General features: G+C 26.7%; 3 protein-coding genes across 3 annotated transcripts; 1 reads left to right on the top strand and 2 right to left on the bottom strand.

The window, feature by feature from the left end:
- Positions 1 to 400: 400 nt before the first annotated feature.
- OCT59_028757 (uncharacterized protein) lies at positions 401 to 3,966 on the bottom strand (the record flags this gene model as incomplete). The annotated part of the gene is made up of 2 exons (XM_066147531.1): positions 401 to 457; positions 3,739 to 3,966. The coding sequence occupies 2 exons, from the start codon at positions 3,964 to 3,966 to the stop codon at positions 401 to 403; spliced, it is 285 nt and encodes a 94-aa protein (XP_065994232.1).
- A 2,555-nt stretch (positions 3,967 to 6,521) lies between these two features.
- OCT59_028756 (uncharacterized protein) lies at positions 6,522 to 11,141 on the top strand (the record flags this gene model as incomplete). The annotated part of the gene is made up of 5 exons (XM_066147530.1): positions 6,522 to 6,755; positions 6,833 to 6,905; positions 7,005 to 7,171; positions 7,255 to 7,612; positions 7,684 to 11,141. The coding sequence occupies 5 exons, from the start codon at positions 6,522 to 6,524 to the stop codon at positions 11,139 to 11,141; spliced, it is 4,290 nt and encodes a 1,429-aa protein (XP_065994231.1).
- Positions 11,142 to 13,444: 2,303 nt separating this feature from the next.
- On the bottom strand, positions 13,445 to 13,960 carry OCT59_028755 (uncharacterized protein; the record flags this gene model as incomplete). Its single annotated transcript, XM_066147529.1, has 4 exons — positions 13,445 to 13,490; positions 13,568 to 13,672; positions 13,757 to 13,809; positions 13,859 to 13,960. 4 exons carry the CDS (start codon positions 13,958 to 13,960, stop codon positions 13,445 to 13,447), a joined length of 306 nt encoding a protein of 101 aa, XP_065994230.1.
- Between the last annotated feature and the right edge of the window lie 1,200 nt (positions 13,961 to 15,160).

Raw genomic sequence — 15,160 nt, 5'->3', positions numbered from 1 at the left:
ACTATCTGATCAGGAAAGAAAGTGAAAAACTATGCGCAGTATAATGATATACAAGTTCATTCATATTTATGGTAAATTTGATTGTCCAACGAAGCGCTATACTAACGAAAGATAAGTATAGATGTTACGTAATGCAAATCAATCGATAATATTAAACTAAATAAGTGCATCTTAATTTCAGTAGTAAAACTAAGGCTTATAATGATGTTCATGATTATTTTGAGTTACAACTTACATCAATCTAGGGATAATAAATTATCAAGCGCAGTAATCAATCTAAAGCGTAACTATACAAATAACAGTAGTATTTATTTCATTATAATATTTTAATAATTAGTTACAATATATGATTAATTATTGACAATACTGGTGGAAAATATTACATGAGAATATAAAAACGTCAAATTATAGATTTAAATCTGAAAGAAGCTCCTAATACAATATTATCCAAGTCTTCCTAAATAAAGTAAAAGATAAGTTAAAAAAAATTGTAATACATCTGATACAGTCACCGAAGCAGTATCGATCGTAACTTACAATAATGATGACAAATCTGCGGTTTATGATATGACATAAATTATTAATAGTGACTCAATGTCACTATGATTATTTATTTTATTAACGTTCATCCATTTTCTACTGTATTACCAAATCTTTTTCTACCTTTCTTATATAAAAGCGCAAGGCCTTTTTGCGCATCAAAGTTCCCCCCCTTTAGCAGCTATTCTATATAAATACATTTTTTCAAAATTATGATATAAATAAATTTATTACTTAAATATAATATAATTAAAAAGTACCAGTATTTTCCGAAATTAATGTATTAAATATTGATTAGTATACAAAAAAATCTGTAAAAGTGAAAATTGTTAGTCCATTAACCATCCCAACCTTTCATACTACTATAAATCTACCGCCTTTTCTTTATTAATATCAATTCCGATTCCTTTTTCATGACAATATCTAAGCTTATATTGAGCATCAACATATCCTTGGTCGGCAGATTTTTTATAAAAATAGAACATTCTGCATTCATCTTTTTGAACACCAATTCCAAATTCATATGACTCACCCAATTTATATAATGCGTACTCATTATCATTTTCTGCGGCTTTATGATACCAATGATTAACTTCATCTAAGTCATATACAATTTCTTCTTCATTTTCTATGAAACTTTTACCAGCTGCTTCATTGTATAGTTCCAACCCTTTTTCTTTATTGATTCCAATTCCAATACCATTTATATGACAATATCCAAGTTGAAACTTTGCTTCTATATGTCCCTTTTCAGCAGACTTTTTATAGAGATCAAATGCCTTAATTTCATCTTTATCAACACCTATTCCATATTCAAACAATTCACCTAAATTATATAGTGCAGCTTCATTCTCATTACTTGCCGCTTTCTGAAGCCAATAAGCAGCTTGATTTAGGTTCTTTTCAATTCCTTTACCATATAAATATTGAACTCCAAGATTATTTTGTGCATCAATATATCCATTTTCGGCTAATTCTTTATATAATTCAAATGTTCTCGCTTCATTTTTTTCAACTCCAATCCCCAATCTATAGAACTGGCCTAAGTTATATTTTGCAGCTTCATTCCCATTTTGAGCTGCTTTATTATACCAAAAGAAAGCCTCGACTGTATTTATATCAGTTCCAATTCCTTTATCATAACAATATCCGAGTTGAAATTGTGCGTCTAAATACTCTTGATCAGCTGACTCTTTATAATACATAAATGCTTTTCTTTCATCTATTTCTACACCTTTTCCAGTTTTATAACATTGACCTAAATTATATAGTGCCACACAATTCCCATTATCTGCAGCTTGTTCATACCAGTAAATAGCCTTATTCAGGTCCATTTCTGTACCTTCACCATTCTCATACAAAATTCCAAGGTTATTTTGTGCAATAATATGACCATTAATGGCCGATTTTTGATAAAATTCGAATGCTTTTTCCTCATTAATTTCTGTTCCTATACCAATTTTATAACAATAACCTAAATAATATTGACCGATAATACACTCATTTTCTGCGGCTTTTTGATACCATTTAAACGCTAAAACATCATTTTGTTCAGTTCCATATCCATCATAATAACATTTAGCAAGATAAAATTGTGCAAAAGGATAAATAATATCTACTACTAACTTTGAAAACAATTGAAAAGCTTTAATACTATTATCTTCTCTACTATTATTATAATAATAAAATAATCCAAGAATCCAAATATACTGTGGTTTATTTTGGTTTTTTAATAACCATATTATAAGTTTATCTGAAATATGATCCAATTGTTGTAATTTAATTATGAACTGTTTGATTAAATTAAAATTATCACCTTCATTATGTATTTTAATCACACGTTGAATTAATGTATCCATAATCGTATTATAATATATTGATTCATAGAATACCATTTCCTGACTTAATATATTCCTTAAATCGTTTAAATTTAATTCATTTGAATTTGATTCATTTGAATTTGGTTCATTTGAATTTGATTCATTTTCATAAATTGTGTTTAATTGATGATGAGATGATGATGTTTGACACTGTAAATCTCCGTAATTACCATAACTGCCTGATATAGCAAGATCTTCATTTACATCAGTGGTTCTTTCATTTGATTCAGAAATTGAAATAGATTCAACCAATAGTCTCACTGAATTGATTTTCTTCTCATCAATAGTATTATCGCTAGTTATATGATTCTGTTGATTCTGTTGAGGAAAAATTATATCTTTAAGAATCGAGACGACTTCTTGAATATTTGGACGTTTATCTGGTTCGTCATCCCAACATCCTAATTAAAAAATTTATATTTATTAATAAAACATTTCTTTAAAAACAATAACAATAAATTATAATTAATAATTTCTTACGTGTATATAAATCACTAAATTCAACAGGAGTTCCATCAATAATTTCTTCCCGTTTACCATTCGCTATAGTGAAACATAAACTTAAATCATAACTAGTGGAACCAGAGAAAAATGGTGGACATCCACTAGAAATTTGCCACATTAAAACTCCAATACTATAAACATCAGATTTTTTACTTAATTTATAATTTTCATCACTAAAACTTTTTGGATCAATATAGGGTATGATGCCACATATTTTCGAAGTATCTTTTGATCCTTCAGCAATTTTTCTCGATAAACCAAAGTCTGCCAATTTAATACTTTTTTGATGTATAAGAACGTTAGCTGAATGCTAAATAAAGATGTAATAATTAGTTACATATTTTTTTTTTATAAATAATAATAAATAAAAATATATTTATATATTTACTAGATCTCGATGAATAATCTCAAGTTCATGTAAACATGCTACTGCATTAGCCAGTTGAAAAGCTAACTGATATTTATCATCCAAATTGAGCTCTTTAAAATTTTCATTTAAGTAACTTTTTAATGTACCGCCATCAGCGTATTCCAAAACTAATGTATATTTTTTTTCTTGAATATAAAACACGCACGAAAAAAAAAAATTTTAATAATTGTTCATTTAAAATAATAAAAATATAACTTCATAAAGATAAAATACATTATTGAGAAGAACTTACCAGTTTTTTCTTTCTTTGTAATACCACAGAATCGTAAAATGTTTTCATGGAAATCAACTTTTTTATGTAACTTTATCTATAAAAAAAAAAGGAAAAGTTGTTAATTTACTCATTAAATTAATAGATATATCATTTTTTTTTCTTATATATACTTCATTTATGACTTCTTTCAACGTTAACTTATCATCATTAAAAGTTTTTAAAGCGAACAATCTTTCAGTATCCCTCCAACTAACACGAACGACTCTACCATAAGAACCATTTCCTATCGGTTGTATATTATTGAATTCGGAATATTCATAATAGTTTAAATATTCTTTATTAATTGAATTTTCTAACCAATCAATATTCGTTTCGTTAAGGTCAGTTTCATTTGACATTGTTTTGACAAAAAAAAAAATTTTTTTTTTTTAATTGTTATGCAAATGACGTAAAATAATAATACGTAATATATTATGGTGGCTTAGTTCGTGTAAAAATTTGTTACCCAAAAGAAAAATTGATGTACAACAATAAATTAGGCGAATCGATTATTTATGAAGATCCTTTTTTTTTCTTTGACGGGGTGGCATTTCCTTAAAATTAAATAGGTTATACATTAAGTGCTTATTTTTTCAAGATCAGATCGATATTTTGACTTCCCCGGTTAGTCGATTTCTAAATGGAGGTTTTTTCCCATTCTAAATTGGGTAAATTCCGACAGTACAAGCATTATTAAAGTTTAACAGCTGATTTCACAAGATCCGGAAGATCTCGGGAAATTTCGGTCAATTGATTATTTGTCACGTGAATATCTATTATTACTTTTGTTAGAAAATAAATTTTACAGCAAATTAAACGCTTTGTAGATTTTTTTTACTGTCCAGTTCTTTGGAATTGCGTAGACATAATTTTATTTCTTACACTATTATTTTCACATTTACATTTTTCTCAATAAAATAGAAAAGAAAAAAAAAATTTAACAAATAATTTCTTAAAAATCAATCGTCAAATTTTATATCAATAAACTTACGTTTATAGTTGTTCTCAATTTTGTTAGGATACTGCTTAGAGCTTCACTTAGTATTTTAACTAACAAGCCTCAAACTTTATAAACTTTGTGTAACCAGTGTCAATTTTGCAACGAAATCATGAACGAATTTATATAAATTATTAAATTAATTTTTACTAAGTGATTCATATATATTTTTGATTTTGATTTTATTAAATGTAGTGATGTAGTGTTAACTAACTACTTCTGTATAATTTTCATTTAATATTTGTCATCGTCCTGTTGTCCGTAGTTTAATTTGTTCAAGATTCAAAATGTGATCTAACGTACATAATTTCTACTATGTAACGAGAGCACATTGAGCTAATATTTAATAAGTATTTCTCGTTAAAATTAAAATACGTAAGAAAATTATGCAAATTTCTAATACCTACAATCAACATAAATATTTTGATTTATTTTCATATAAACAAATCTTTTCAAAAACAAATCTTCGTAACATTTAATGTTAAAAATGACTAATTAGTAAAGGCGGACTTATATAAGTTACTTTTATGTATTCTTAATTCACATAATTATTAACAAAAAGAATAATTTAAACAAATAAAATTTGTTAGATTAATATTAACTGATAAACAATCATAAAAAAAAAATTTGTTTTGTATCCCATTTGCTGCGATCAGTTGCGCCTTCATCAATGAATGAATTGTTCAGTAAAATCGTTTTTAAACTTTGCAGAAACTTAAATTTCTCTAAGATGCATTAATAGTATGCAATGACTGCATATTTTACTATGCAGTATTGCAGTTACTATATTGTATGGAGAACAAGATTTCAGTAATGGACTTATAATTTTTATTTTTTTTCCTTAAAAAAAAAAATGATTTTAATAATAAATTATTTTCGGTTAAATTTCTTTATTAGAAAAAAAATAAAATAAAAATATCATAAAATTATTGACTCATCAGTCTCAGAAAAAGTACTTATAATATTAATGTATATATGAGGAGCAAGAATCAGTGTAACGATCAATTAATAAAAGGAAATTCGCTTATTTACCAAGAAAACGAATAGGAGTTAAGGAATTTAACGTAGGGACTGCCAGTTACTGACCACCCCATTTAACATACTTTCTCTAACAAAAACATTATAGTCCTGCAATGTAAGAGAAGATTTAACTCCAGCCAGGTAAGGGAGAGTGTGTGAGAGGAAAGATATATTAACCCAGCAAAATATATATACATTATATATAAAGAATAAAATACAATTTTAAATAAATTTTTTTTTTTAAAAAAATAATCAACTGTAAAGTAGAATAAAAAAAGAGAAAGATAAGTTTAATTAGCTACTTCGCCGGAAGTGATAAGAGTGAGAGAGAAGAAAAGGAACGGAAAGAATAAGAACAAAGAGAGGGGAACGAGAAAAAGAAAGGAGTAAGAGTGAGGTAAGAGTGAATAAATGAAATAAAACAATAAATAATCTGATGACTTGATTGACTTATGTCTATTGATCATATGGTTATATGATCATGCATAATATTATGCTACACGTACCTTATAAATTTAAAATTTTATCCGTAAAAACTCCGTAAAAATGAGCCTTTCACTTAATAAATTCCGTGACATAAGGCTAAAGATGGGATGTAAAAGCGGATTGACTTTTTTTTACAAGGGCAATATTAATGGGTGACGCAGTTGAGCTTGGAAAAACTTTTCCTTAATTATCAATTCTTTATTGCTTTGCTGATTTTCCTATATTTGACAAATTCATTCTTTCATTCCCTTTGTTAACTTTCCTTAAAAGTCAATCCGAGTAGTAGCACTAATGTAGTACCAGTTTGTCATGTAACAATGGGCAATTTAAATTTCGCCGATCATTAATTGAGAAACGTAAGATTCTTTATATTCTGAAACTAAAAAAGCAAAATATAAAATATTCTTAATAATGTCAAATGAAACTGACTTTAAGAAATCAAGTGATTGTATCGATTGGTTAGAAAAATCGATTGCTAACGAATATTTCAACTATTATGAATATTCGGAATTTAATAATTTAAGTCCGATAGGAAGTGGTTCATATGGAATTGTAGTTCGTGCTAATTGGAAAAATACTGAAAATCTTTTTGCTTTAAAATCTTTCAGTCTTGATAAAACTACGCTAAAAGAAGTTATTAATGAGGTATACAATTTATAAACAGACTTAAAATTTATATGAATTTTTATTAAATATTCGGTATTTATAAACTTCTTACATAGATAAAATTACAAAAAAAAGTGGATTTTCATGAAAATATTTTAAGACTCTGTGGAATTACGAGAATAGAAGCTGGTAAGCTTTAGTATAATATACTATTTTTAAATGTTCAGTTATTTTTTTATTAATACGGTATGTCGATATAATCATCACTTTTTGTACGTAAATATTCAGAGAAAAAATATTCCCTAGTTTTGGAATACGCCGATGGTGGTACATTAAAAACTTACTTAAATAACCATTTTAATGAACTTAATTGGGATGATAAATTTCAACTAGCATTCCAATTAACAAGTGCTGTAGAATATATTCATAATTATGATATTATTCATCGCGATTTGGTAATGTATCAGATTTTTTTAAATTATTCGATTTGATTTATAGATAATTCAAAAATTAATGTCAGCTTTTTATTTAATTAAAGCATGCAAGTAACATACTTATACATCAGAAAAGTATTAAGATAGCAGATTTTGGACTATCAAAAAAAATTGCTGAATCAAGTAACATGTCAGGAATGTTTGGTGTTGTGCCATATGTGGACCCAAAAAGTTTTAATAATAAAAAATATAATAATTGTAATAAAGATGAAAATTACAAGTTAAATAAAAAATCTGATGTATATAGCGTGGGAGTTTTAATGTGGCAAATCTCAAGTGGCCGTCGACCATTTTATGCAGAGGATGTGGAATATGATATAAGTTTGGTCTTAGCTATACAAGGGGGAGCGAGAGAAAAAATTATTGAAGGAACTCCTATTAAATATAGTAATCTATATAGAGGTAATTATAGTTTTTTAATTTTTATTAAGTTAATTAATAATATTATTAATTTATCTATATATTTTAATAAGAATGTTGGAAACATGAGCCAGATGAACGCCCAAATATAAAAGATGTTGTTTTAATTCTTAAGTTATTAATTTTTCCTGATCAATATCACGTAGTTAATAACTATAATGATATTATTGAGGAAAGAGAAAATAGTTTATTACAAAAATCTTTAGATATAAATGATGATTTGATTTTGGACAACATATTAGATAATATAAGTAATTATGAAAATAGTTCTATTTTACAAGATCAATCATCCATTCATTCAAGTATTGCGGATCCTATTCAAACAAAATCAAGAAATTCATTTGATTCAACATTTAAAAATAATATTAATCATATAATTGTTGATGAATTAATTTCAGTTATTATTAAAAAGCATGATATGGGTTATACTTTTGATCAAATTCAAGAATTGATCAATCAAAAAATACAACAATTAAATCAAATTACAAATAATCTTGTGAACTGGCTTACAGAAAATCAGGATAAACCAAAATATATTTGGTTTTTTGGATTATTTTATTATTATGATATTGAAATGGAAGAAAATAATAGTATTAAGGCATTTGAATTATTTTTAAAAGCTGCAGATGATAATTATTCAATAGCTCAAGTTTATCTTGCTAAATGTTATAATGATGGGTATGGAACTGAACAAAATAAAGATTCAGCATTTAAGTGGTATCAAAAAGCTGCAGAAAATGAAAGTATTATTGGACAATTTTATTTAGGATATTGTTATGAATTTAATATTGGAACTGAGAATAATGAAAATAAATTTATTGAATGGTATCAAAAGGCAGCCAACAATGGAAATACAACTGCAAAGCTTTATCTTGCAAATTGTTATAGATTAGGAAAAGGAATAGAAAAAGATGAATCTAAAGCATTGAAGTATTACACAACATTATCAGAAAAAGAAATTACAGATGCTCAAATCCAACTTGGAAATTGTTTTTATTATGGAGTTGGATCAAGTATAATTGATAAATCTCAAGCTTGTTACTGGTATGAGAAAGCAGCCAGTAACGGAAATATCATTGCAAAACATATTCTTGAACAAAATTATAATAAAAAATCTAATATTAAAAAAAATAAATATATAGAAATCAAAATTCATAAAACAATATATTTTGAAGGATTAAGACAAATTGGAATGAATAATTATAATGGAGAAAATTATAAACAAGCAATTTCTTACTTTCAGAGGGCGGCAGAAAATGGAAATAAACTTGCACAATATAATTTAGGCAATTGTTATAGAAATGGTAAAGGAGTGAAAACAAATGTAAGAAAAGCTTTTAAATTATATCAAAAATCAGCTGAACAAGGATATAAGGATGCACTATTTCAACTTGGAGATTTTTATGATAAAGGGATTGGAATTGATATTAATAAAGTAACAGCATTTGAATTATATAAAATTGCCGCTAAAAAAGATCACAATGTTGCACAATATAATCTTGGAATTTTATATGAAAATGGAGAAGTTACAGAAAAAAATCTTGAAAAAGCTTTTTATTGGTACAAAAAAGCAACAGAAAGTGGATATGAAGCAGCACAATATTATTTAGGTCAATGTTATAAGGATGGTAAAGGAGTAGAACAAAATAAAAGAAAAGCCTTTAAATTATTTCAAAAATTAGCCGAACAAGGATATGAAGATGCACAATATGAACTTGGAAAATTTTATTATTCTGGAATTGAAATTGAAGTAAATAAAACAAGAGCATTTGAATTATATAAAATAGCAGCCGAAAAAGGACAGACTAATGCACAGAATGAGCTTGGAACATCTTATGAACACGGGGATGGCACAGAACAAGATCTGGAAAAAGCTATTTACTGGTATAATAAAGCAGCAGAAAATGGAAATAAATTTGCACAATTTAATTTAGGTCAATGTTATAGACTTGGAAAAGGAGTTGAAAAGGATAACAGTAAAGCTTTTGAATGTTATAAAAAATTGGCCGATCAAGAGAATACAGATGCACAATTGCTACTTGCACATTGCTATATTCAAGGTATTGGTACAGTGACAAATATTACAAAAGCATATGAATTACTTAAAATAGCTGCAGAAAATGGTAATAAAGTAGCACAATATAAATTAAGTCAATGTTATAAATTTGGAAATGGAATCGAAAAAGATTATGTTAAAGCTTTTGAATATTGTAAAAAATCAGCCGATCAAGAATACTTAAAAGCACTATATCTACTTGGATATTATTATGATAAGGGAATTGGAGTTGAAATTGATAAAATAAAAGCTTCTGAACTATATAAAAAAGTATTTGAATTATGTAAAATTGAAGCTGAAAATGGAGATAGTAAAGCACAACTTTTATTTGGTAGTTTATATTGTACCGGTTACAGTACAGAAACAGATTATAAAAGAGCTATGCACTGGTTTAATAAAGCAGCAGAAAATGGTAATGAAATGGCACAATTTTACATGCATTCTTTCTATATGCATGGAATATATGTTGAAAAAAATGAAACTAAAGCTTTTGAATATTGTAAAGAATCAGCTGAAAAAGAATATTTAGATGCCCAATTGAGTCTTGGATATTATTATTATAATGGTATTGGGACTGAAGTTGACAAAGCAAAAGCAATTGTCATATGTAAAAAATTGTTCGAATCATGTATTAAAAAAACATCTGAAAGTAATATAAAATGTTGCTTGGGACACCTATATCGTGATGGTTATGGAACAAAAAAAGATTTAGATAAATCTATTCATTGGTATCAAAAAGCTGCAGAAAGCGAAAATGAGATTGCACAATATGAATTAGGCAAATGTTATGAACTAGGAATTGGTGTAAATAAAGATGAATTTAAGGCTTTTGAATTATATAAAAAATCAGCTGAAAATAGATTTCTGGAAGCAAAGTTTCTACTTGGATATTATTATGTAAATGGTATTGGGACTGAAATTAATAAAGAAAAGGGGTTTGAATTATATAATGAAGCAGCTGGTTATGAAAACCGTAGAACTATACAATATTACCTTAATAATGGCAATGATGAATTAACAAATAATTTAGATGAAATTGGTAAAATTAATTATTGGTACCACAAAGCTGCAGAGCATGACAATAAATATGCATTATATAAATTAGGTGAATGTTATGAATTAGGAAAAGGCATTGATTTTGAAGAAATGAGAGCATTTGAATTTTATAAAAAATCAGCTGATCAAGGATTTATAGATGCTCAATATAAAATTGGATATTTATATGATTATGGGAATGAAGTTGAAAATAATGAAGAAAAGGCATTTAAATATTATAGAATGGCTGCAAAAGGAGGAAATGTTAATGCTCAATTAAGCCTTGCATCCTTTTATGAAAAAGGTAAAGGAATTGAAACAAATATAGAAAATGCTATTTATTGGTATAAAAAAGCTATAGAAAATGGATGTCAAGAAGCTGAAAAGAGCTTAAATTCGTTATATAATATTCATAAATAGTAAAAATATCCAAATTTAGTAGAAGTCAATAATAAATTAGCTCCCCTTTTTAAAATATATATTATTTTATGTAATCAACTTATTCATGAATTATGCTTATTATAATAAATCTGAATGCAGAATAAATTTACATTAATTTCACACTTTTGCTTATGTTAGTTGTCACATAAATGGTAAGTTTGTAAAATAAATGGTTTCCTAAATTGTTTATTGTTCCTACTCTTCAGCGATCTATCTGTGGTCGGTCCAAGTAGGTTGTTAATCTCTTTGATAAAGCGATCATACAGTGTTGACCATCCAATTCCACCATTTTCGGTCAGCTGCTCGATATCTCTGGTGACGAAACATGCGGGAGGACCTTTACTTGGCAGAATTCCTCCCATTGAGATTCTCGACGTTACACCCTGCCTTAATTATTCCAAGACCATTAATTTTATTTCAAAATGACGTAAAGTTCTATGTAAAAGAGCTGGCTGTAATACAATTTATCCCGACTAGTTAAAATAATTAAAGATGTATTAACTTCATAATTCGTACTGGTAAGAGGTGAATTGATTAAAGCATGTTGTCTAGAACATTTTATACAATATTTTATGATCTAATTAGTCATTTTATATTCATTACGAATATATAGTAATGTATGATTGAGTAATGATTCATTAAGTTAAAAAAAAACACTTTGATCAAAGAAATAAAAAATTTAGTGCATAGTTACTAACAATTAATTATTTTTAAATGCCGATACCCTTTCAAAATATGTAATATACATAGTATTTATGACTCAAAATTCAGATACGCTATGATTTTGTTGAAATAAATCATTACATAAAAATGTGATTTAATTTTATATTATTGGGCTTTAAATGACTAAAACAAATGTTACATATAAAGTTTGTATTTACACAGTGAAATTCGATATACCGGAACTCGGTATAACGGATCATAAGTAAAATCTTGATATATCGGAAAGAACGGATTACTATATCGTATAATTAATTTACCCTCGATATATCAGAATTTTTGATATAACTGGGTATTGACAAATTTTACTAATGGAACGGATGGTTCCATTATATCGAATTTCACTGTGTATTATCAAAATTTTGTTTAGTAAAAAGTTATTTGATTGATGAAGTGATGTGATTTAAATACAACAGCACTCTCATTATTCAATTTCGTAATTTCGTAATTCTACGTATAAATGTTAATTTACCTACAACACGCAACATTAAATCAATTTCATAAGCTCTAAAATATATAAATATTTTATTATTTAAAATATTTTAACAATACATGTTTATATACCCCGAAGTATCAGAGACAGTCAAAAAATTTTACTATTAGTTGTACGCATTTATTTTCAGAGCCGGAATTATGATAATTTCGGTCATCGTCCCAAAAAGGCGATAACTTCCACCAGGAATTATCTTGTTAAAAAGGAAAGATTTTCATGATTTTTTATTTTTGCAGATTGTACGCAAACCTTTTTATATATTTTTGGGTCCTGTTTATATAAAATTTACCTTACAAGAGAATCATTCTAGCAAACATTTAGAAACGGAATAGAATGATAATAGATTCACACGTAATAGACTTTATAGGATTATATTTCATGAAATCTTGCCAATATTAACTTTTGATATCACTTTTTGTTTTTAGTCCAATGGTATTAAGTAGAATAGTAAAACAATACTTAAAATAAAACAAACATTTAGATTATTTAGAACAACATGACAGAAAATGTATTGCATATAAATTTTGTAAAATTAAAACATTTAATCTCTTCAAATGAATTCGTGATCGTGATCCGGCTGATCAGTTGTACTACTAAGACCATTATTACTCAGAAAGTTACGTAAAAAGAACTTTCTAGCGGACTACTGAACATAAATTTTCAATGATCATTTCCTGTCAATTGATTTTATAAATTCAAATATTTTCAATGTCATCTAGTTAATAAAGCCCACCCTGTTACATTCTTGATCATATCGTATTGACCGAAAAAATTTATAACCAATATGTTATAGGCAGACGTATCATTTATTATAAATCGATCTGGGTGAACACCCGCATCAGCAACCAATTATCTAAGAGTGCAAATTTGCGAATATTTTACAAGGCTTATATAACTTCATTTTTATTATCCTTTATATATATCTCGGATATTAATATCTTGATTATCTTCCGCTAGTAAAATGTCTGCAAATTTCTTCATAATCATAGTTGTCAGAACTATTAATTATTGAAATTTGCCACATTAAAATTCCAACACTATATATCGATTAACTTATAACATTGATCGTTTAAACTTTTTGAGTCATATTAACAACTATAGGTATTCCACCATTCCTATAAAAATTTTTTCATTTTAATATCGAAGTTTTTTCCAGAACTTTTTTTATAGGGAAAATACTGTTATACTTCACGCCTTAGTAATTTTTATAATCCAAAATCTGCCAAATTCGGTGAATGATATCGTGATGGATAGATGGATATTTGTTATTCCAATCAAGTTCATTTTTAATGTACCACTATCGATAATAAGCGAAAAAAGATTAAATCGTTGAAAAAAAAAGGTAACTTACTTAAATAATATGGCACATGTTAAGACTTACCTTCGTGATGCGTAATTTGTTTCATATAAGTCAACTTTTTCTTGTAATTCTATCTGTAAGTTTTAAGAAAATCTTTAATTTGATATCACTATATAACTGTACCTTATTAACGAATTCTTTTAACTTTGTTTTATCATGATTGAGAGTTTTTAAAGTGAAAAGATTAATTTTCCAATTAGCGTGAACGACACTTCCACTTCCCATATACGTCAAATTACATGCACAGTATATTTAATAGTTTATGTAATAAGTTGATTCATTTAAAGTTAAATACCCATTACAAGTGAATTTTACTTATATTTTCGTTATATTTATCGTAATTGTTTGGCATTCGCAGCGTGCGTTAGTATTAACTGTTAACGTGTCGATTTTTTTGTTACGCAAAGTAAGCCCTTTGTAACCTTCAATATTGTCGATCATAGCAGATTCATGAGAGAATATAACGGAAAATATTCGGAAAACAGTTTTTATGGGAAAGGCGCAGCAAGGTAGGGTAGGGGACGATTTTCACCGAAGTAACCTGAAAAAAAAAATGTCACAAAATGGCCGGCATTACGTAAATTGACTGAAATTAAGTGTGGCGCATGATTTACATTTAGGGAATGATGAAGGATTTACTTATGAAACGAAGGGAGTGATGAAACAAATCACGTGAATTTTGGTGACAGGTTACGCTGAAAAAAAAAAAATATTTTATAATTTGAATATTGACATAGTATCCGTTGTAAAATACGTGCTCATAATTAGTAATGGTTCCTGTATAATCAAATTGATTTGATCATTCGTTAAGAGACAAAATTTCAACGATTTTGAGTTTCAACTCATTATCTATTATAATAAAAATGTCGGATAATTCATTAGTATAAGTGTATAACAAAACAATAATTAGTAACATATCCCTGAACCTTATATAATTGGCATCTTGCTATCCCTTAAAAATAACCACTATGAATACTCGTAACATTATAATAATAAAACCTTTTAGGCTTTTACCGTAATAGTAATCGAGACAAAGAACAATTTTCTATAAAATAAACATAAACTTTATACAACCATAGTACGAAATAACGATGAATAAAATTTGGGAAGCGAAAAGAATATATGTATATATATATATATATATATAATCTTTTTTTAATTTATTATTGTCAAAATATATAAGTTTTTTTTAGAAAAAAAATAATTTTTATTATCTAAAAAATGGTCATTGTCGTTATTATTATATTTTAATAAATATTTACAAAAATGTTTAATTATAAAAAAAAATAAAATTATTATCAATTTTACGTTTAGTTTACGTTAGTTATAATTTTTTTTTTAAAAAAAAAATTTTTTTTTATAACAATTTTACCATAGAGATATTTGTTTGTTGTTTACATCCAAAAATAAATGTTAAAAATAAAC

Source organism: Rhizophagus irregularis, chromosome 8, assembly GCF_026210795.1.
Source record: "Rhizophagus irregularis chromosome 8, complete sequence".
In the NCBI taxonomy this organism is placed as follows: domain Eukaryota; kingdom Fungi; phylum Glomeromycota; class Glomeromycetes; order Glomerales; family Glomeraceae; genus Rhizophagus; species Rhizophagus irregularis.
This window is presented reverse-complemented; position numbering and strand designations above follow the sequence as displayed.